This window comes from Barbus barbus (genome assembly GCF_936440315.1).
Source record: "Barbus barbus genome assembly, chromosome: 7".
Classification (NCBI taxonomy): Eukaryota; Metazoa; Chordata; class Actinopteri; order Cypriniformes; family Cyprinidae; genus Barbus; species Barbus barbus.
Window position 1 is genome coordinate 2673599 of NC_136735.1, and position 22179 is coordinate 2695777.

At 37.5% G+C, this 22179-nt stretch overlaps 2 protein-coding genes across 3 annotated transcripts; both read right to left on the minus strand.

Annotated features, from left to right (window-relative positions):
- Nucleotides 1-2178: 2178 nt before the first annotated feature.
- On the minus strand, nucleotides 2179-16069 carry LOC306872877 (protein NLRC3-like). Its single transcript, XM_079421770.1, has 9 exons — nucleotides 16010-16069; nucleotides 11074-11279; nucleotides 10050-10163; nucleotides 9177-9293; nucleotides 7194-9014; nucleotides 6911-7084; nucleotides 5688-5861; nucleotides 4963-5009; nucleotides 2179-3577 (listed from the first exon to the last, which is right to left on the minus strand). Exons 2-9 carry the CDS (start codon nucleotides 11145-11147, stop codon nucleotides 3048-3050), a joined length of 3051 nt encoding a protein of 1016 aa, XP_079277896.1. The 5' UTR covers nucleotides 11148-11279; nucleotides 16010-16069; the 3' UTR covers nucleotides 2179-3047.
- Nucleotides 16070-17567: 1498 nt separating this feature from the next.
- Nucleotides 17568-21422, minus strand: LOC306872905 (E3 ubiquitin-protein ligase TRIM35-like). Of its 2 annotated transcripts, XM_079421827.1 has the most exons (6): nucleotides 20886-21422; nucleotides 20715-20810; nucleotides 19829-20038; nucleotides 19722-19744; nucleotides 19503-19621; nucleotides 17568-18870 (listed from the first exon to the last, which is right to left on the minus strand). In XM_079421827.1, the coding sequence occupies exons 1-6, from the start codon at nucleotides 21267-21269 to the stop codon at nucleotides 18185-18187; spliced, it is 1518 nt and encodes a 505-aa protein (XP_079277953.1). In that variant the 5' UTR covers nucleotides 21270-21422; the 3' UTR covers nucleotides 17568-18184. The 2 variants fall into 2 exon arrangements, with proteins under 2 accessions (XP_079277953.1, XP_079277952.1); XM_079421826.1 differs by having other exon boundaries at nucleotides 18133-18870; nucleotides 19722-20038; nucleotides 20886-21357.
- Between the last annotated feature and the right edge of the window lie 757 nt (nucleotides 21423-22179).

The window sequence follows — 22179 nt, forward strand, 5'->3', positions numbered from 1 at the left end:
ATCCCCTCCAGAAGTTTGAGATCTGCTAGTGAGCGACGCCTTGTGATCATTGTAAGAGTATTGCTGACATAGGCCAGAGCAGAAACACACATGCATTGCTTTTACCTACTTCAAATCATTCATTATAGAGACAAACTTGGGATAGAGCACATTTCATACTATTTTAAGTGGATCTAAGGAGAGTGAAGTAACCCAAACAATTGTTTGTATTTCTTTGAATAATCTGTTTTTCATATTTATACTGTTTTTTTGTTGTTGTTGTTTGTTTTTTTCTCTCTAACAGCATGAAAGAGGAATTTTGATTAAACCTGGACATCAGAGCCCAGGGAACAGGTAGAATTTCCTTGCAAGTGATACTCTTTCTATACATGGCAATAGTTTGCCCTCATTTCTTCCTGGTTGTTTCTCCATGCGTAAGGTGACCTATAAAAAAAATAAATAAAAAAATACTCATATTTGATTGAAAGAAGAAACAAACTCCTGTATTCTTTTGAACAGAGAAGTGTACAAAGGAAAAATGAAAGATACCATTTTGACTTTATTTTTACTGAAATGAAACCAAAGCATTATAAACTGTCTTTCTTTTCCAATTGACCTTTCTGAACAATTCCATAATGTCATCATTTTGAGTGCATTCACAGAACACCTCCATTATGTTATTGATGAAATGACTTCCAGTATCAGGATTCCTGTATGATTTGATATATTTGGAGATAATTCATAGGTTATGCAATAAATAAACCTTTGACAATTAGCTGATTATGGAAACATGAACAGCTCCTTGAGCCAAATTATAAGAGTAGCCTACATATGTGGAGAGACAGGATAAAATCCTACTATGTGACCAACAACCATTTATTTATAAGCTGGAGTCAGACAGTAATTTAATGGAACTAAATAACTTTGTGCGCTGAAAAGACAGAACGTGCAGGAAACTCTCTGACACGAGCAATAAAGCCCGCTGTTTCTGTAATGTAAGATGCCTAAGACAGTGTTACACGGAGACAGCTGATCATCCTTGGAGTCTAACCATGTGTCCCTACAGACATAGAAATATTCATACAAATACTTACAGATATTCAGAAATTTTCTGGAAATAAAAGAAGTTAAAAGCAATAGTCTCTCAATTTTAATTTTTTTGTCTTGCTGAGTAAAAACTTTCTCTATTGGGTGGACATTTCGGCCACCTGCAAAATCATTATTTATACAAGTAGACTACGTCAGACTTCGTACTTCCGCTCAATTTCAGTTTGCTTCTGTTCACAGTCTGATATAGCAAACCAGTTCCCAGATCATCTCCGGCTCCGCACCAGGCATCCAGCCAACGAACAGAGGGTGGGCTGAGAGCCGTGACATAGACGCTAAGCGCCGAATTTAAGATTGTAGTTTAGGGAAATCCAAAACGACAGCGGACATGGAGACACGGGATGCTATTTGCTCTGTTATGGAGAATATTCCCGGAATTTGCCAACTGAAGCCCGAACAAGTATTTGCTTCACATTTGAGTGTTTGGTTCACATTTTGAATGGAGGTGATGTTGTGGCCCTACTCCCGACAGGTTTTAGGAAAAGTTTAATTTATCAACTGTTAATGATCGTCAGCGCGAAACTGGGGAGACCAAAGTCCGGCAAGGCGATAATTGTGATTTACTTCACATAATCTGCAAAAGTAGTTCACTGCCATCTTCACTCCAGTATTTCGCTCGATGGTTTTGTTTTCGCTGCATACCTGTGTTTAAAGTGGAAGTTCAAGGTGGCTGCGCCGGCGCATAACATACGTCATAACCATACGTTATGTGATTGGCTTATGGGTACACCAATGATTTTAAACTTCAGACAAGCGCCCCCCCCCCCACGAGAAAGTAAACGATTGTCAATTATGCAGAATCTGTCTACGAAGCAAAGCGAAGTAGCAGAGTTTGGTATTCCCAGGCTACGTTTGGAGAGACGTTTGTTTATGATGTATTGGTTTTATTAAAAAATTGAGTTGGTGGATCTTTTAACATTATAGACTGGTTGTTTTCACACACTGCAGCCACACAACTGTGTTCAAACACCTTATAAAAGTGATTTTTACATAATAGGTCCCCTTTAAACTGCTTTAGGTTACTGAACACAGTATGAAGAAAGATTAAATTCAATAAGACATCAGGGGGAAAAAAACAAAACAAGGAAGTTTAAGGTTAAATAATCTTTAATAATTCCATGATCAACACTACTGACTACTGACCAAAAACACATACATTCAACCATACTTGTACATCTAAATGATATATATCACAATATAACTAATATCTTTGTATCCACTAAATGAAACTTGCATATTTCAAAGCCTTACCAGCAAATATATTTTGAAGAAAACCACCAGTAACCCAGTATTAAACTGTGCAGCTGTTACAAACATTTTTGCCTGGTCTGATGCTTAAACATTTCTGTCAGTGCTATATTGTCACTGCTACTGTTAATTAATAATTAATAACTAATCCAGAATATGGGGGGAAAGGAAATGTAAACGGTACATACAGCAAAAATGTTACAGTAACATAAAATGTCAATTTGACTTCCAACTAAAACACCCACAACGCCAGATGATACCTGATCCCAGTGACCTGCGGTCAGACCCTTTAAAACCTACAGGTGAAATGTCAGACGTTTTCAGACGTTATGCAATATAGTGTAAAATTTAAATAAAGTACTAGATAAATTAGTAACTCAAATGTAAGGGAAATTGGTCTGTGAAAGCAATCAAAACTTCTCATTATCATAAACATAGTAAAATGATACTGAAAAGATGTCTATTTAAATATGTCTGTGAAAGCCTGGAGCTAAAGGTAACTGCATCTTTGTTTCAGAAGTGCTGAAGAACTTTATTTATTGCCATTTTAAGTTTATATCTCTAATTTGGTCCTTTATCTTTGGTAATTGTGACTTTATATCCTAAAATTGCAACTATTTCTCCTAACTGCAAAAGTCACAAATACCATTTCACGTATCTTCTCTGTAGTGGAATTTAGCTGCCATATGCATCTCTGCATTTCCTTTGAAAATTTAAATTTGACAGAGAAACACTGAAGAATCAGGATACAGTCTGAATCCAGCGTAGAGGGGTTCAGTGAATGTGGTGTTGAATGTGTGTATGTGTGTGCGTGTGTGTCTGTCAGAGACGCTGTAGAAGGACAGAATGCCAGCCGACCAATCCAGATACACTCCTACTCTGGTAGATGAAGATGAAGGGACAGGAATGTTTGTCCTCTTATTATTGTGCCAGACAGTGTAAATCGTATCACAGCAGTAAAGATTCCAGGACTTCTCATTGAGTCCAAACCGACATTCGCTCCCACCTTTCCTGCTGATTCCTTTATATGCCACTGCTACATGAGCCCATCCACTCCATTCAGCCTCCCAGTAACAGCGTTCAGTCAGACTCTCTTTACACAGAACCTGCTCAAAGCGCTCAAATCTCTCTGGATGATCAGGATATGGCTGCTCCTCTTTCACACATCTTGTTTTTTTGTTCCCTTCAGACAGGATGAGTTGAGTGTGTGCTGTGTTTGGATCCAGTGTGAGGTCACAGGCATCTGAACACAAGATGAGAGATCAGAACATCAATGACATGTAATATGCAGAGGTGTGTCTGGCAGTGGCGTTCCGTCCATATAAGCTGCGAATGCGCCGCATACCCAGGCCGTCTGAGAGAATGAGTTAACGGGCTAATTAATATAAACATGATTAGTTGATACCTTATCATTTGAGATGTGACTTAAAGCTTAATAAAGTGTTGGGAATAAGTATGTAAAATTATTTATTTGAAAACAACTGTAATTTTCTGTAAATCTATGTCAGTGATGGGAGCTTCCGGGTGAGCGGATTCTGCGCAGCTGAGCCATCTCCACTCTGTTGCTATGACTCCTCAGGATTGTAACGCGTTCTCAGTGATTTGCTGGCCTGCACGTGATTTAATGCGCGAGGTAAGCTGTCTGCGAAGCGCTCGCCCAAGCGGAAAAATGCGTGGTTGTTGCCAGATCTCCATTGCCGAAAATTACATTGTGTTTGATGCAAAACTAACTCCACAAAATCATAAGAAAAAACATCATAACTGTATTTTTCCGTATACTTGTGTCGCTTACAGTTAAAGTCCTTCTGTGATTTTATTGTTGTTTGCAACATTACTTGGCAATATTTTAAAGATATTATTATTTATTTATTTATTGGTATTTAGCATGGTCTATTATTATCATCTGGGTGAGAGTTTTAACTCCTATTCACTGGAAATAAAAAAAATAATAATAATTCAGTTGATGCAGAGACGTATAGACCGGGGGAATCCCCCATCCTCTGAATATTACGCAGCCTATCATAACGTAACTACGTGTAAAGGTTATTTGGCGAGGTTTATTTGGAAAATCAGCTGTTTTCTAGCATTCGAATAACTATGGATAAACCTGAAACGCTAGAAGAAGGGTTGGAGATAAATTTAATTTACAAATAGGTAGGAATGTGCATACTTTCAAAACGACACCTGCCACGGTGTTTTCCTCTTTGAGTGTGTCCTAAAAGCGATGAGGTATGGAAGCCACTTTGTCATGGTTTCCGCCTCTGAATAAAAAATAAAAAAGGTAATTGCGACTTTTTAATCACAATTCTGACTTTTTTCTCAGAATTGTGAGATATAAACTCGCAATTCTGAGAACATATCAGTCTTTTTTCCCTCTCAAAACTGGACTTTAACTCGCAATTGCAAGTGTATATCACGCAATTCTGACTTTATAACTCGTAATTGTGAGTTTGTATCCCTCGATTCTGACAAAAAAAGTCAATTGTGAGATAAAAAGTCGAAATAACCTTTTTTTCATTTTTAATTCAGTGGCGGAAACGGGCTTCCTTAATGAGGAGAGGGGGGTCTTAATCTTAGCACTCAGCATACCCGGTTAAAAAAAGTCACTGCTCGCCAGTGAGCACTTACATTGTCGCAGTCCTGGCGTGATCCTGAAATATCCTCCATGGTCCAAACTAAGACAAAACAACAAGAAAAAAGTTCAATGGACTGACAACTAAGATACAATGAAACAGTTTCACCATTGTGTAAAATAGATACAGCAATACCATGCTTAAATGTATGGATCTGAATCCGGTAGACCACTAATAAGTGTTAAAAGAATATTGTGATTTAGACATTTAACAGTCCTACCATTAGGTTTAGTTTCAAATCCTAGTTTTATACATTTTAATTAAAAATTACACCACAGCTTCAGGGAAAACAAATAAAAGCTGTGTATTTATTAAACCTTGTCTACATCTAAACGTGGATAGCTAAAACATTACAGAAGGATTTGGAACATTCACTTTCATGCATCCAGTCAAAACAGCCTTAAGCAACCCAGTACACATCCACTGTAGATACAGCACTAGCTTATGCATTTTAAACTTAGTTTTATTATTACTATTATTATTATTTATTGTCAGCAGAATGTATTCTGCTTTTACACTCTCAACATTTTATCTTAGCTTACAGCATAGAATAAAAAGACAGTTATCATTGGTTGGTGTGGATGCAAATGTTATCCTTGAATTTACAGTTATCGTTCTTGGTGTGAATGGGCCTTTTGAATATTTTTCAAATATATCATCATTATCATTAGTTATTTCACCTGGTTGTAATCATCCTTAAATTATAGCTGCCTCACATACCTGAGTTTCTCCAGTGCGCAATTTGGATCCTCCAGTTTGTGTTTGAGCAGCTGGTCTCCTGATGGTCCTGGGTGATTGTAGCTCAGATCCAGCTCTCTCAGGTGTGAGGGGTTTGAACTCAGAGCTGAAGACAAATAACCACAGCCTTCCTCTGTCACCATACAGCCTGACAACCTACAGAAAGAGAAACATTCATCTCATTCACGTTTTCTCTCGTTTTTAAAATAGGTTTGGAACCACATGAGAGTGATTACTGTAACTCAGTTTTGTGTTTGGATGAATCATTTTAATGTACCTGTAATTTCACCTATTAATATTACCAACTTGGACAACGAGGACACTCAAAGGTCCTATTTACTCCTGGCATTAATGTGTGTTAGCCAGGTATAAAAGCATTCTGAGCATAATTAATTAAGGTGTAATTAAAAATGCCTTAAGATGCAAATTAATCAATCATTTATGTAGCCATCACTTGAAATCTACGGAATTCTGGGGAATGGATTTAAACTTTGTTCATACAAAAATTCAACATGTGCTTCAGAGTCAGAGTGACTCAAAATGATAAGAGGAGGTAACAATACTTAAAAATTAAACCAATCAATTTAACCAATGTTATTTGACCAATGTTATGTGGGTTTGTAGGTAGAGGAATTGTTCCATGTGCGATTAATTAAATTTAGCCTGTAGGTGGAGCGGTGAGAAGGGAATATCGCAATTCTCAAATTCCCAATCCACCATTTTCAATTTAATTTACTAGTAGCTAATAACATTTTTCATTTTTGCTCTTTAAATATTGGTGATACTGCTTTAATAAGACAATTTTTTTTTTTTAAATTAAACAAAAAGTGTTTAATCAATTAGTATTCTATAATTGCTTATTAATAAATCCAGACTGGGATTGTTCAGATGAAACCACTCATGGCCTATCAGATGCTTTTTTAACACTCCTGTTTTATGATCTGCTGGTAGAGTTTCCATCATGGCATCACCGGTCACATTATGTTTTTGCAAATCTTTCTTCAAGTGATTCAATATTAACACCAGCCTACTACCACTGGACCAATCATTAGATGGAGCAGTCAACATGTTAACATCTGAGCTGCCACCCTTATAAGCATTTTAATATAATTTTCTAAATGCTTTATAAAGAAATTGAAAGTAGTAGCCAGAATAAATGAGCTCCATTAGATATTAGGCATAAGAAAATATATAGAACTGCAAACCTCAGAATCTGCAGCTGACAGTTTTGACTCTTCAGTCCATCAGAGAGCAGCTTCACTCCTGAATCCTGCAGGTCATTGTTACTCAGATCCAGCTCTCTCAGGACAGAGTTTGAGGATTGTAGAGCTGATGCCACAGTTTCACAGGACTGAGCAGCTAGATTACAGCCAGCAAAACTATGGGATAAAATGTTTAATGAAATATGATATTACTTTAGTCTCAGCAAAGCAAAAATATTATTTATTATTTTTATTTATTTATCTGTCTTGAGAATGAAAAACTGACATAGCTTTTGTGCAGTTGATCACAGCTGGTATCAGTCTTCTTCTGCCCTCAGCTGATGTGTTGTATTTCTTGAGGTCCAGCTCATCCAGCACCTCCTCTGACATCTGAAGCATGTAGGCGATTGATGAGCAGTGAGCAGGAGAGAGTTTCATCTCTGAGTGTTTGTCTGATTTCACAAACTCCTGAATCTCTCTGGACAGAGTATGATCTTTCACTTCCAGCAGACAGAGGAACAGATTGATGGATCTTTCAGTGGAGAGTCCATGTCCATCTTTGATCTTCTCTTTAATGTACTGGGTGGTTCTCCTGATGCTCTCTGTGCTGTTCTCTGTGTGTGTCAGTAGATCCTGTAAGAGTCTCTGATTGGACTCCAGTGAGACGCCCAGCAGGAACCGCAGGAACAGATCCAGCTGGCCATTCTCACTCTCAAGGGCTTTATCTACTGCATCTCTATGCAGATTGTGCATCATATCACAAAACTGCAATGTATCAATATGTATCATTACATAATGGTAAAAAACATAGAAAGCAGCGAGAAACTCCTGAACGCTCAGATGGATGAAGCTGTAGACTTTCCTCTGATGAATCACAGTTTCCTCCTTAAAGATCTCAGTGCAAATCCCAGAATACACTGAGGCATCAGTGACGTCTATGCCGCTCTCAATCAGGTCCTCCTCATAGAACATCACATTGCCCTTCATCAGCTGTTTGAAAGCCACTTCAGCAAGTTTCACAATCACTTCTCTGCTGGACTGCAGGAGTTTCTCTGGATCTCTCTCTTCATACCTTTGGTTCCTCATGTTGATCTGAATCAGCAGGAAGTGGATGTACATTTCAGTCAGAGTTTGAGGGATTTTTGCACTCAGATCTTCTTCCAGGAGCTTCTGAAGCACAGTGGATGAGATCCAGCAGAAGACGGGGATATGGCACATGATGTGGAGGCTTCTTGCTCTTCTGATGTGTGAGATGATTCTGTTAGCTTGATGCTGGTCACTGATTCTATTTCTGAAATATTCCTCCTTCTGAGGCTCATTGAATCCCTGAATTTCTGTCAGACGGTTGATGTATTTGGAGGGGATCTGATTGGCTGCTGCTGGTCTGGAGGTGATCCAGATGAGAGCAGAGGGAAGCAGTTCTCCTTTCATGAGTTCTGATATCAACACACCCACTGATGAAGTCTCAGTCACATCACAAACTTTCTGATCATCTGAAAACATCAGTGTGATTCTGCTTTCATCCAGACCATCAAAGATGAACACAACTTTACACTCCTCATAAATCTTTGAGTCCAGACCTTGAAGTTCAGGATGAAAGTCCAGCAGAAGTCTGTGAAGACTGTACTGATGATCTCGGATCAAGTTCAGTTCTCGAAATGGAAGAACAAACATGAAATCTACATCCTGATTGGCTTTTCCCTCGGCCCAGTCCAGAATGAACTTCTGCACAGAGACGGTTTTTCCGATTCCAGCAATGCCTTTAGTAAGAACGGTCTTGATTTGGTCTTTCTCCTCACATCCTGGTTCAGGTGAGGCTTTAAAGATGTCATTGCAGTTGATTGGAGTGTCTTGTGAGTGTTTTGTTCTGGCTGTTTTCTCCATCTGTAAAACCTCGTGTTCTTCATTCACTCCTTCACTCTCTCCCTCTATGATGTAGAGCTGTGTGTAGATCCTGTTCAGGAGGGTTTCATTCTTTTGGAGCGTCATTCCCTCAAATAATCTCTCATACTTGTACTTCATACTGGTTTTGTGCTGGTCTTTGACTCTCTGCGGGTCTCTAGTCTCCAGTGTGTGTTTCGGCAGGACTGTTTCAGTTATTTCCTGCCTGTAGTAAGATGCAGAAAAATAAAAAAGAGCAACAAAAAGTCAATTATTGTCATTACAAAGAGTCACTGGAGACCACGAGACATATATACAACAATATCTATAATTTTAATAAGTGGAGCAGTTTGGGGGAGTAATTCAAGAACCACATCTTTATACTAACCAAGTGTCAGATATCACTGTTCTATCACTGAATTCAGGGGGGTGCATCAAGGACCTGTTACTCTTCAGAGACACATTGCTGGGTTCTGGAGACTCTGATCTCTGTCTCCTCATCCTCCTGATACATACAAAAGACAAACAAAATAATATTTTGCACATAATTATTACACATACTTGTCACTGTCGCCTTTTGGCTTACTTGTTTAGGGACACTTGATATCTGGCAATACTACATATTGACTTGACTGCACAGACACTGTTGGATGAGAACTGAACCGATTTGAGCTGGATGCTGACAGCACTGTTTTCTCCAGAGATGCTGTATAGATTGGAGGTTGGGTCATTGCAAAATCGATGGACTTTATATAGTTTTTGAACTGAACTAAACCAACAATGAACTGATTTCAACTGAATAATGACTGATTACTATTGTCTTTTTTAGAGCTACTGTACAATATAAATAAATTTTGTTTGCATCATTGAATTTCTTGTCTATATCTGCAAAGCTGCTTCAAACAGTTTGTATTGTATAAAGCAACATAAAATTCAATATAGCTAGACTTGAATTGACACTTTTATCCAAACCGGTTTACAAATAAGGAGTACAAAAAAACAATTAATTGATATGAGAAATTCTGAAGGATCAAAATTGTTCAGAAAAGTACAGACTAAAATAGAGATGAATATAAGAAAAAGTACAGAGAAAACTTACTTTGCAAGGGGCTTGGCTGAAAATATATATATATTTTTTTTTGTACTTTTCTATGTTGGTACCGTGAGGCTTCGTTCACTCACTGACACAGGACTCTTAAATGCAGTGTAAGTCACTTTGTATAAAAGCATCTGACAAATGCATATGTGGCTAGTAACTTACCTGGGGTCAGAGGTCACTGTTCCACCACTGAATTCAGGGGGATGCATCAAGGATCTGCTGCTCTTCATTGACACACAACTGGGTTTTGTAGACTCTGATCTCCGTCTTTTCCTCCTGATGACACAGACAAAAGATAAACAAAAAGGCATTTTATATCTATCTGCTGTTTATCAATCCCAATGTCTCAAGTACTGGCAGTAACTGGCTCTTATCTATAATCTGAATGAAACATCGATTTATGTTACAAAAAAAGAGATTGATCCTAATAAGGCAATAACATAAGTGCTGTAAAACAAGTTTTGTTCAGAGGAATACAGACCATTACTGACGGTAAAACAATATTGAGTTGTATTGCTCAAAACAATGTCTTCGAACTGTTACACATGTTCATCATTCGATACATGAATACATAAAATATAAATAAATTACTATATGAGAAGTGTTGGAAGTTGATAAGCTCCAGGAGCCGGCTGCACCCGCTGGACGTACACCTGGTTGTAAGACTAGGTAACAACTACTGCTTTGTTCTTTGTTACTTTTAATATTAAACATATTCTCCACTTTCAAATGATCTGAGATGACCGAACACCTGAGAAAAGATAATGCCAACCCCTCAGAGGACCTCAGAGGATGCCAACGCTCAGACAACATACAGAATTACCTAATTTTGCCATAAATTAAATATATTAAGGTTCTGCAATATATAAATATATTGTGGAAACTTTATTTCCTGTAGAGCTGCTTTGCAACGATTTGTATCGTAAAAAGCGCTATACAAATAAACTTGAACGTCATTTTTATCATGAAATAGAAACTATAAAATCATCATGAAATTTTATCATGAAATAGAAGACTGTGCTCACAGCATCCCAGCATGACAGAAAATGATTCAGAAAAATGATTTTGAGCCTCTCTGGTGGTATCATGAGATGCTGTTCACAAACCAACCACAGGCTTCTGGGATCCACTGTAAATAACTTTGAATAAAAGCATCTGACAAATGCCAAAATGGCTAGTGTCTTACCTGGGCTCAGAGGTCCCTGCTTTATCATTCTTCATTGGCTGATCACAGCTTAATTCAGGAGATGGAGAACTCATGTTAGAGGTTGTATCCTTATCTTCTCTTTCTTAGCAGAGGCTAATTTCCTTCTCTCATTTCTCAAAAACAATGCTGAGAGACTAGTTGGCCTTTCACGATACAAAAGGATGATGAAAAGATTAAAAAAAAACCTGAAAAGACAAAATAAAGTAAATAGACAAATATACAAATAAAAACAAACATTTGTAAGTAGCTTTGGATAACTAATTGATTTTGGGAACAAAACATGCATGCTTATTACAACGCTAAATGAATGCTAGTAAGCTAATCACTTCATGCCATTATTACTGATTTCATTTGTTTTATAATGTGTGCTTAGTTTGGTCAAGTTTGTTGCTGTGGAACTGTGCTAGAAAGCATTTAAATGCTCTATCTGAGCCATCCTGTGCTCACAAATAAACAAGATGAATGCAATTCAATGCTGGCTACAGTGTTTTGCATTAACCTTTATTATTTTTTTATTTTTTTAAAGATAAAAGTATAGCCTACATGCAGATTAATAAATGCACACACACACTACATACAGTATATATGTGGGTATGTATGTTTTTATGCACATTTACTGTAAACATATACAGGTAAAAAAGTGTGGCCACTATTAATGTTTTTGAAATAAGTCCAATGCTCATCAAGCCTGCATTTAATTGATCAAAAATATAGACAAAAACAGTAATATTTTGAAATATTACAATTTAAAATAATGTTTTTCTATTTTAATATGCTTTAAAATATAATTTATACCTGTGATCAAATCTGTATTTTCAGCATCATTACTCCAGTCTTCAGTGTCACGTGATCTTTCAGAAATCATTCTAATATACTGATTTATTATCAGTAATGGAAAAAGTCGTGCTGCTTAATATTTCTTTATAAACAGAGATAATTTTAGTATTCTTTGAATAAAATAACAGCATTTATTTGTAACAGAAATGTTTTGTAACAACATGCACTACTGTTCAAAGTTTGGGGTCAGTATTTAATTTTAATTTTTTTTAAAGAATATGCATACATATATTCAGTGATTTTTAAAACTGATTTTAAAAAGTGACAGTAAAGACATACTGTTAGGAAAGATTTCTATAATTTTGAAAATTCCTGTCAGGATTCAATCAATCAATCCTGTATAAAGCATCACAGGTTCCAGAAAAAATATTAAGCAGCACAATTGTTTCCAACACTGACAATAACCAAATATCAAATCAGCACATTAGAATGATCTCTGAAGGATCATGTGACACTTAAGACTGGAGTAATGGCTGATCAAAATCCAGCTTTGCATCACATAAATAAATGTAAAGGATATTTATTAAAACAAAATAGCATTTTAAATTGTAAATGAGGCTTGATGAGCATAAGAGACTTCATTCAAAAACATAAAAAAATGTAATGTGTCCAGAAATTTGACCAGTACTGCATATAAACAAAAGACAGACTGTTTCCAGCATATTTATTAACGTGATCAATATCAAAAGCAGCAGGCTGACCATGAGCAGCTTTGAGTACTACATTGTATTTCATCTCAAGTTCTCAAACACATCTGGATGATCATATGGTCACATGTGGTTTGGCACGGTCCTAAAAACATGGAATGTCTAGGTCCTGTAACTGCTAGTAGCTATTCTGCTTCTCGCTTCACTGCTGCAATCCAGGTGCGTTTCTCAGACATCTAAACCCTTTCATTTCCGATTATTTATAAATTAATGTTAGTTCCAGGCCAGAGGGAGCACCGAGCAACAAGGATCTAATTTTAATTTCGATATTTTAAACAGCAGGATTAAATATTAATCACAATCCCACTGTGCATCAAGCACCTGCCGCCATTGTTTTGAATGCACTCGAACGTTAACCGGAAACGTCCAAGGAACAAAGATGTCACTTCCTTGTACCGCCGAATATCCGTTGAAATGGTCTATAGACGGTTTCATAGGGCACACGCGCCTGGCGCCTGTGGGATGTGTTTTCCATACATTTATTTATTTGTGGCTACCTGCCTCGATATCAAAACTGACCGATTTTCCAAAAGGCTTCGTTGAATAAGCACATAATGCACGTTTAAAAACCAAAACGGGTGTTTTTATATCACTGTATTTCTGAAGGGAGACTGTCTTTAGAAAATGTTTGATGTCATTTTGCATGTTATATGCCTGATTAAGCAGCGTTAGTAAGCTCAGAGATGCTTGGTGTAATGTACAGCCCAACAGCCGTTTCCGGAGAAACCTCTAGTTCTCCCGCTTTAAAGCGCCTCCTGCTGCCAGAGAATTAATTATCATTTTTAATAAGCCAAGTAGTTATCGCTGCATCTCAGTCTGTCTGATTTATTCAGCAAACATATTTAGCTTTTTTAAATAAAGCTGTTGTTACTGAATCTATTTGGATGTCTACCGGAAGTGAAGTTAGGGCCACAGAAGCGCGCGGGTTTGGCGCGGGTCGAGTCTCGGGTTTGAGTCATTCGTTCTTTTGTCACGTGACCACTTGCCGGATTAGTACAGGCTACTATAAAGTAAAACTGTATTTTTTGTATGTTGGATCATATTTAAGAATTATCATAAAATTATCAAAATATGTGTAATAAGCATTTTCCTAGAAATAAAAATGGCCTGTTCATTTCTGTCACTATGTTTTTGTTACTGTTTCTTGAGTATCTGTGTTATTTTATAAATAAATAAAAGCCTGTTATAAATAAAATATTGATTGACTTGTCCTTTGACTGTCAAACACTAGGATTAGGCTATATAATAAAAAAAATATCCTAAAATTACAAAGCACTTATAGTTTGTTCGTTTTTGCTCCAATTTTGACTTTAGCTGGTATAATTGTTTTTCCTAGGGAAACTTGACATATTGGTCTAATATTTGTATAAGAAGATTGGTCAAAAAGGACACAAAGACAAAGTGAAAGCAAATAAAATTTTGAATTTGAATGATTAATGTTAGTTAAAAATATTAAGGCTATGATAACGTCAGCTTCAATGGTTGTAACCCAAACTGACATAAAACTGGAGAGTTACTCAGAAATATAGTCTGCTTGGGTCACACAAAGTTCAGCTGAAGGACAACTGTCACTCAAGACTGTCACCAAGGGAACAGTGACCAGTCCACACAAATCCCCCTTTGTTTTGCACTAGGTGAGGGGCAGAGAAGAGCCTCAGACAGATGTTAACATCTCAGGAGAATGAGCACTAACAAAAGGAGTGATGTTTGGACTCATTTTGTGGCAACTTCAGCCACTGAAGCAAAATGCAACATATGCAAAAAACGTTTTTCAACCAAAGGAGGAAGCACTTCTAATTTGAGCAGGCACCTTAAATCCTCACATCCTACTGTGCTGTTAGCACAAGTTAGAACAGAGACTGAAGATGATAACCCTGCAGCAGCTGGAGCTGTTTCTACCACCAGCACTTCTTCAGCTAGACCTTCCACGGCTTTGCTGGCACGCTGACCACATCTACCACATCCAGTACACCAGCAGCATATATATATATATTTTTTTTTTTTTTATTATTATTCTTATTTATTTATTTTTTTCATTTATTTTTTATTTAAATTGTTTAAATTCATTTGGGATTAGTTATTCTCTTAGCTAGAAAGCTTTTTTTTGGCACAAAAGTGTTATTTATTTTAAAGCTTATTTTATTTATTATTAAAAAAAAGCCTAGCTTGTTGTGCAGTATTTTGTTTTAGTTTTTTAAGGCTCTGTGGCTTTAGTATATTTTAATTTTCTTGTATTTTTTATTTAAATAGTTTAAATTTATTTAGGAATAGTCATCTTCTTTGCTATAGATTTTTCTGGCACAAAAATAAACAATAAAAAACTATTCAGGAGTGTGTACAGAGTGTTAATGTCTAAAGTGTCATATGTTACAAAAGTATAGTAACACTATAGTCCAATCTAAAGGGTTAACTCAAAAGACATAAATACAACAAGGTATTGTATTTTATGAAGATTAGACTAAAAAAAAAAAAATAAAGCATAGCCAACTCCTTATTATCTTTATTACCAAATGGTGTTATGGAAAAGAACCGACAGAAATTAAAAGCAATAATTTGAGACTAGAAAAGCATCACATAACTGTAAGAGTAAATAATAATAATAATAATAATAATAATGACTATGCACCCGTTTGTAAGGAAGGTTGTAAATTAACTAATTTCTCTGTCCAAAGCTGTCACTTCATGTGACAAAAGAACGAACGACTCAAACCCGAGACTCGGAAGGTGAACTAATCAATTCTCTTTCCGGCTCAGGCTGCATTGGTTAAGCGTATGAGGCTGTCACATGATGAACGAACGACTCAAACCCGAGACTCGATATAGATGACCTAATCAATTCTCTTTCCGGCTCAGGCTGCATTGGTTAAGCGTATGAGGCTGTCACGTGATGAACGAACGACTCGAACCCGAAGACTCGGGAGGTGAACTAATTCCAGTACAGGACCCATAGAATGTTGTGCAATGCGCATGCGCGACTGAACGAATCACTCCCCGAGACGACTCGTTCCTCCCGAGTCACATTAAAGATTCGTTCAAAATGAACGAATCGTTCAAGAACGACCCATCACTACTTTCCATTTTTTCGTGTTTGTTCAACAGAAAGAGCAACCGCTGGTTCAATGATTGTTTCTGATTATTATATATTATTTATTTATATGTTGTGTAGGCTATGCCAGCGTGGATAATTCAACATACATCACAAATAATTTACGAAAGCACCAAATCGCCACTGCCATTTTGGTCACAGCTGTAAAGCCGTCGAAATAAAGTGTTTTGTTATTGAAATCCCATGCGCAGGAAATCACATTCTCAAATATCAGCTGATTCTTATATTATTACATGGTTACATTCGAAATAAGCTTTAAACTTACCACATAATAAGCAGCCTTTTAAATAACCGAAATGGCGTCTGTTTATCCTTCCGTGTAAGTTACTTTCGTTTCTAGTTACCTGTGTAAAGGTGTTCCTTCTCCTCCACTCATCTGAAACTAGTCCTCCCTCTAGTGGCTCCTCATCACTTTCTCAGCTGAGTCTCAGAGTTCTGCGTTTTAGCTGCGTTTTAGTTCAGTGGTTCCCAAACTTTTGTCCTTGAAACTGCACTCAGGGTTGTTTTTATGTTGTTGAGGTTTGGTTATTTAAGAAATTCATACTTAAGTAGTACTCTAGTATTATTTGTACGCTACTCAAATACTAGATAGCCTGCTAACAGTGGCTGAAAACTGACCCACCCCTTAAAAACAGCCCATTTTACAGATCTCACAATGGGTTGAAATAATCATTTTCACACTTTTTTTGTGCAAAAAAACTTTAATAACATTATAAGTAAACCTTAAGGTGCATATTAAAATAATAATAATAATAAAATAAAAATCCATGTCATGATGACCCCTTTAATCCTGATCCCGCTGAATTTCTGACCATTACCGCCCGCTTCTACATCCTAATAAGGGAGCCGCTATCAATATGCGGGGTATTTAAATAGCTTTTGAATCGCTGTTCACTTTCGATCTCATGATCACCACACTCTGTGTAAAGCAGGGCTGGGCAACTTCGGTCCTGGAGGGTCTGTCCTTCAGAGTTTAGCTCCAGCCTTAATCAAACACACCTGCCTGTAGCTTTCTAGTGATCTTCAGTGCCTCAGTTAGCTTGCTCATGTGTGTTTAATTAGGGTTGGTGCTAAACTGTGCAGGACAGTGACCCTCCAGGACCTCCTGGGATAGGTAACGTTGGTCTTGGAGTGCCGCTGTCCTGGAGAGTTTCACTCCAGCCCTAATCAAACACACCTGAACAAGCTAATCAAGGCCTTCAGGATTATTAAGGCTACAGGCAGGTGAGGTTTTTTTCAGGTTGAAGCTAAACTCTGCAGGACAGTGGCACTCCACCAACGTTTCCTACCCCTGTCTTACAAGATAATATATTTGTCAATGAGCTCAGGATCTGTTGAGCTGCAAATCCTCCAGCATGGTCTTGTCTGTCATCTCTCTCCTTACTCTCGAACTGTGATCAGTCAAATCTGACTCTTGCAGCTCATGTTGGATGCAGGGTTGCCAAGTTTTTTGGTTTTTTTGGGGCTATGGAATTGAGATACATATAAACTGTTGCTGTAGGTTGATTTCTCCCTCGTGGGTTAAAGGTTTCAAATGTTGCATAAATTACATTTGTCTGAAATGCTTGTATTGAAATATCTAACTATGATAAAAAATGTATTGAAAGAAGGCCACTGGTAGGATGTGTTTTAACCGTGTTTATGATCAATGTGCCTAACAGTGACTATAAAACATTTTATTTATAGAAATGACATATTTTGAGGGGTTTTTTATATTCATTGCGTTACTTTGGGTTATTTTTGACTGGCCATTGGGCTACTTTTGTCATGCAGACCTGGCAAACCTGACTGAACAGAGCAGAACACCGAACACTAGACACTTTCAGTTTTAGCGTACATTTCCAACTGAACTAAATGCTTTTTATTTCAAGTATAGGCTTATGTTTTCTTTAGCACTTTACAATTCAGATTGCTAAAAGCAGCTTTACAGTAAGAAACATTACAAAAAACAGTCGCAGAGTTCTTCGATTGTAGGTATAGGTGTAGATGTAGGTATTAATGTCCTTGTGTGAGTCAAGTGTGGACGAGAAGCAAACACATTCCTGTCTGTCTTCTGGAACTCATGCTGTATAAGATTCTGCTTCTTCCAGCCACACTTTTATATGCTCGCAAAATGAGGCTCATTTCATTTACTGATGACCAATGGCTGGAATATTTTTGTATATTTCTGCTGTTTTTCAAAATAAATCTTGAAAAACTTTAAAGGAAAGTTTAAATCCCGTCTGACTAGAACACATCCCAACAACATGTGCCTGATTACATGTTTGATCTGTAGGCGGAGAAGAGGCGGTCTTTAGTGTCTGTTTGACTGCATTCGACCACGAGCGTCCATGCAACAATTCGATCGAATGTGTTTTCGCAAGCTTTATAGCTATTATTACAGTTGGTTCCCATGATACTGAGCAGTTTAAACAATGAAGAGTTACAAACAGTTTATTACTCAGTATATCAGATGATACATTACAAAAACACACAGCACCACAAGTAAGAAGAACAATACAAGAAAAAACACGTTCCATCGCATCTTTGGTGAGACAGTATGTCTCTCTGGCAAAGATATCTCCTCTTCAACCTGCTCAAATGTCACAGTAACTTTAGCAGGAACAATACGCAGTGGGCCGGAGCGCTTTTCTGGGATCACGAATGGAAAGAGCTCCATCCCTGCAGACAGGTGAAAATAGGCAATAGGGCTATTACAAGTAGCATCAAAATAGCTCACATTCCTCCACCATCCTCCCTTTTTATCAAAACAATCCCCCATCTTCACGCGCACTACTTGGGGATTTGTTTTCAGCTTGAACGTAGCTGTAGTGTTCAGGAGTTTGTATACATCTCCATCACGTCTGAGGCCCCAGAAGCAGGGGTTTTCAGGGTTCAACATTTGCACAAAAGATCTTTCCTCTGATCCAAGACACACTCCAAGGCTCCAGTGGCGACTGTTTCCCACCTCAATGTCCCACGTCTGAACGCCACTGCTGTATCCCACGTTTCCCAACACCATACGGCTCCCGTGCAGAAGAAGAGGGTTGGGCTCGTCCTGCCGACGGACACATGAGGTCACGGAGGTCAGGTCATTCGACATGGAGACGTCTGGTGGAGCTGCGTTTGGATTCAGGATCACAGGGTCTGGAGAGATTAGAAGAAAATATCAGCTGTTAACCAATTTAAGGCTAAACCCATGTGTTTTCATGCACTGTTCAATTTTGAGATTTTCCATTCCATAGTCTTCTTTCAGACTAGTGGAAAGACAACATAAAAATAAAAATGCACATTTAAGTGTTTATTTTCTTGCACTTTATCTATTTGCATCTGTACATATCTTTTTAGCCTCTTTAGTAACTCTCGAATACACCAATCTTTACAGTTTAATCTATATTCTGAAGACTTTTAGAGAGGGCTTTGTTCACATATCATTCACCTGATTTATTTAACAATTTAATCCTAAAACATGTCTTTTCTGTCTGTTGACAGTATTTTCTGATTTATGATGTGATAAACAGAGAAATCCAAAAACCCCTCAGTAAAAACCTTTAACTGTAATATTTCAGCTTAATCCAATGTTCAGATTTATGTTCTGGAAATGTATGCAAATCAGTGCATATTTAAGTAGATAATGCATAATTTGCATATTTAAACATAACATTTGAGAACTTGTAATATATAACCTTTGTCTAATTGTGCTGTTATTAATCAGAAGATCTACAGTTTTTTTGCTGCAAATGCTTACTGTAAAGAAGAAAGACATAGTAGCTACTCACAGTAAGGGCAGATGTCCTTCATCTTCTCCCAGACTTGGTACTTCAAGTTGCCCAGATGTTTTTGAACATCGATAAGTGCTTCTGGACTCAGTTCTGAATCTGGAAGTGTCTGTTTAGCCCTAAAACACACACACACATACACACACACACACACACACTTTAATAAATTATAATAATGTTTTATGTTTTTTTCATATTTTCTTCTAGAAATAAAAATACCTGTTCATAATGCTGTTATAATTCTGTAGGAATGCACATTGAGAGAGATTAGTGACTGTCATAAAATAACAAAACGTGTGAGTATGTGAAGTTGCTTTCATCCCAACCTGAAGGAAGGTGACGTCATCGTCCTTCATTCTCTCCTCCACCTCCCGCAGTCTGTCTGAGAGCGAGCTTATTTTCCTCTTCATCTTCCCTCTCTTTTCTTTCTCTTCTTCATTTAGAGCCGCTATCCTGCTCTCCTCCTCCTTTTTGAGGAACTGCTGGAGTTTGTTAAACTCCTCTCTGATTCTTTTCTCTGTCCGCTGAGCTTGAGACTGTTACATTTCAAATGTGACATCAAACGACTCATAGAAAAACAGATTAAATAACAATCATGTGAGTTTTGAACTCCGATCAGTTCAACTAGTTAAAAATGAGCTACCTTTCTCCTGATGTGAGAGTAAACGATGTCAATAATGGATAAACTGGGATGTGTTCCCAAAATCGTTAGCTTTAGTCGCAAGTTCCACTGAACTCTATTTGTAACAACAGAACTTGTAAAGTTAGTTGCTTTGCATAATGTTGGTTAAATGACTAAATGTCTTAAACAGTAGATTCTGTGTTTAATTTGATAACATTTATTCAACACATTCAACACATTCATAAATAAATGCATCATTCATTCAGAGACCTACTTTTAATTCTCATTTTAACACATATTTTCGCAACACTCCCCGTTTTCCTGCCTGGTGTAACCGGTTTAGTTCTTTATTGTATTCTGACGTATTCAAAATTAGTCAAATATCTATGGAATGTCGGCCCTGATAGCCTTGTGAGGAGCGCGCAGTTGCGGCTCGGGTATCCCGAGTTCGAATCCCTCTAATCCAGCCCCCCTCTCACTAGCTTCCTGTCATATCTCAGCTGTCCTATCACGAAAAAAAAATGCCCTGCACTCCATGGAAAAAAATTAATAAATAAAAAATGTAGGGAATGTCTACAATAAATTGTCACCTGATTGTCTTTAGAGATCTTAGCATCTTTTCCTGCGCCATTCCGTAATGATAACAACATATTCTCAGCCGGACGAAGAGCCGCTTTCAGCTTCCCCTTTAGAGGTAACAAAAAAAACATGTTTTAAGCTGGTGCAAAATGAAATGTATATAAAATGCCACACTTTCTCACCTTGCGTTGTCGTACAGCCTGTTGTAAAGGCTGTGTTTTGTGCCATCTGTGCTCATAATCCATACATGTTGCACATATAGTCTGTTCATCGGTTTGACAGAACAGCTCCATTTTCTCTCCATGTATCGGACACTCGTGTTCTTCATCCTTCTCCTCCTTCTTGTTTTTCTCTCTCAGGTAAGACTCACAGGTGTTTCTCAGGCTCAGGTTGGACAGCGGTTCCTGCGGTGACACCTGTCGACAGACGGGACAGTTTCTGGATTTGCTGGAGGTCCAGTGGTCATTAATGCACTGACGGCAGAAACTGTGTCCACAGCTCAATAACACCGGATCACTGAAGAGATCAGTACACACAGCACAAGACAGGTCAGCCTCAAGCGCCATTTAGAGACAGAAATGCAACTGAATAAAGATTTCTCTGAGAACAAATCGGACACTTCCTAATTTTAGTACAGCCTTTGTATGAGGAAATGACTCGTCAAACTTTCATTCGAAGAAAAGGAAGGGTGGAACTACGTTAATATACTCAAACAACAGGGGGCACTGATGATCCTCTCTGATTCATATTCAAATCAACAAAAGCATGAAAAAAAAAAAACTTGTACACACACAGAATTTTGATTTATTATTATTATTATTTATTTACTTTTTTTACTATAATAAAATGTAAAAGCAAAATAACAGTAAAAACTAAATGTCAACAGGTTTGGAGGTAGAATGTGTAAATGATGGTCATGAAATCACGTGCATGAAACGCTGCAGTTACGTTGCCAGTAAGTAATTAAATTACCAATATAGCCTATTACCAATAGAGCACGTATCTGGGACGTGCTTGGTAATATTACGACGTACTGACAGCGTTGTGAGTTGGTAATTTGATGGTAATTAAATTACGGGCATGCCACGTCTTGGTTACGTTGTCAATTGGTAAATCATGAAATTACCAAAAAATTACCAATACCTTACGTAACTGTAAAGTACAAAGTACAACACAAAGTAGTGTGTTAGCAGAGGAGTTAGCTTTTTTTTTTTTTTGGTATTACCCCAGCTAACAATTTTACGTTCCCAGAACGTTCCCTATGGGCTAGCCAGGAAAGTTTTCTTAACGTAAATAGAACGTTCCCTTAAGGTTAGCGGAACGTTCCTAGAAGGTTCCCAGAACGTTCTCCTAACCTCTAGATTCTGATGCCTGTACATAAATAATCAGTCAACAAGCCACTTCTACAGAGTTTATTGTTCACAAAACATAAGAATCTTATGAACCATGAATTAAATATTATTAAAAAATAATTTG

Excerpts from the sequence above, each read along its gene's own strand:
- LOC306872905 (XM_079421826.1), bottom strand. The coding sequence starts at position 21,269 with ATGGCGCTTGAGGCTGACCTGTCTTGTGCTGTGTGTACTGATCTCTTC. Across the intron at positions 20,039-20,714 it reads AGATCTCTAAAGACAATCAG|TCTCAAGCTCAGCGGACAGA; the intron begins GTGACAATTTAT and ends GAAATGTAACAG. Across the intron at positions 18,871-19,502 it reads GAAGGACATCTGCCCTTACT|ACCCTGTGATCCTGAATCCA; the intron begins GTGAGTAGCTAC and ends TAATCTCTCCAG.
- LOC306872877 (XM_079421770.1), bottom strand. The coding sequence starts at position 11,147 with ATGAGTTCTCCATCTCCTGAATTAAGCTGTGATCAGCCAATGAAGAAT. Across the intron at positions 9,015-9,176 it reads ACAGTGATATCTGACACTTG|GCAGGAAATAACTGAAACAG; the intron begins GTTAGTATAAAG and ends ATCTTACTACAG. Across the intron at positions 3,578-4,962 it reads CACGCCAGGACTGCGACAAT|ATGCCTGTGACCTCACACTG; the intron begins GTAAGTGCTCAC and ends TCTTGTGTTCAG.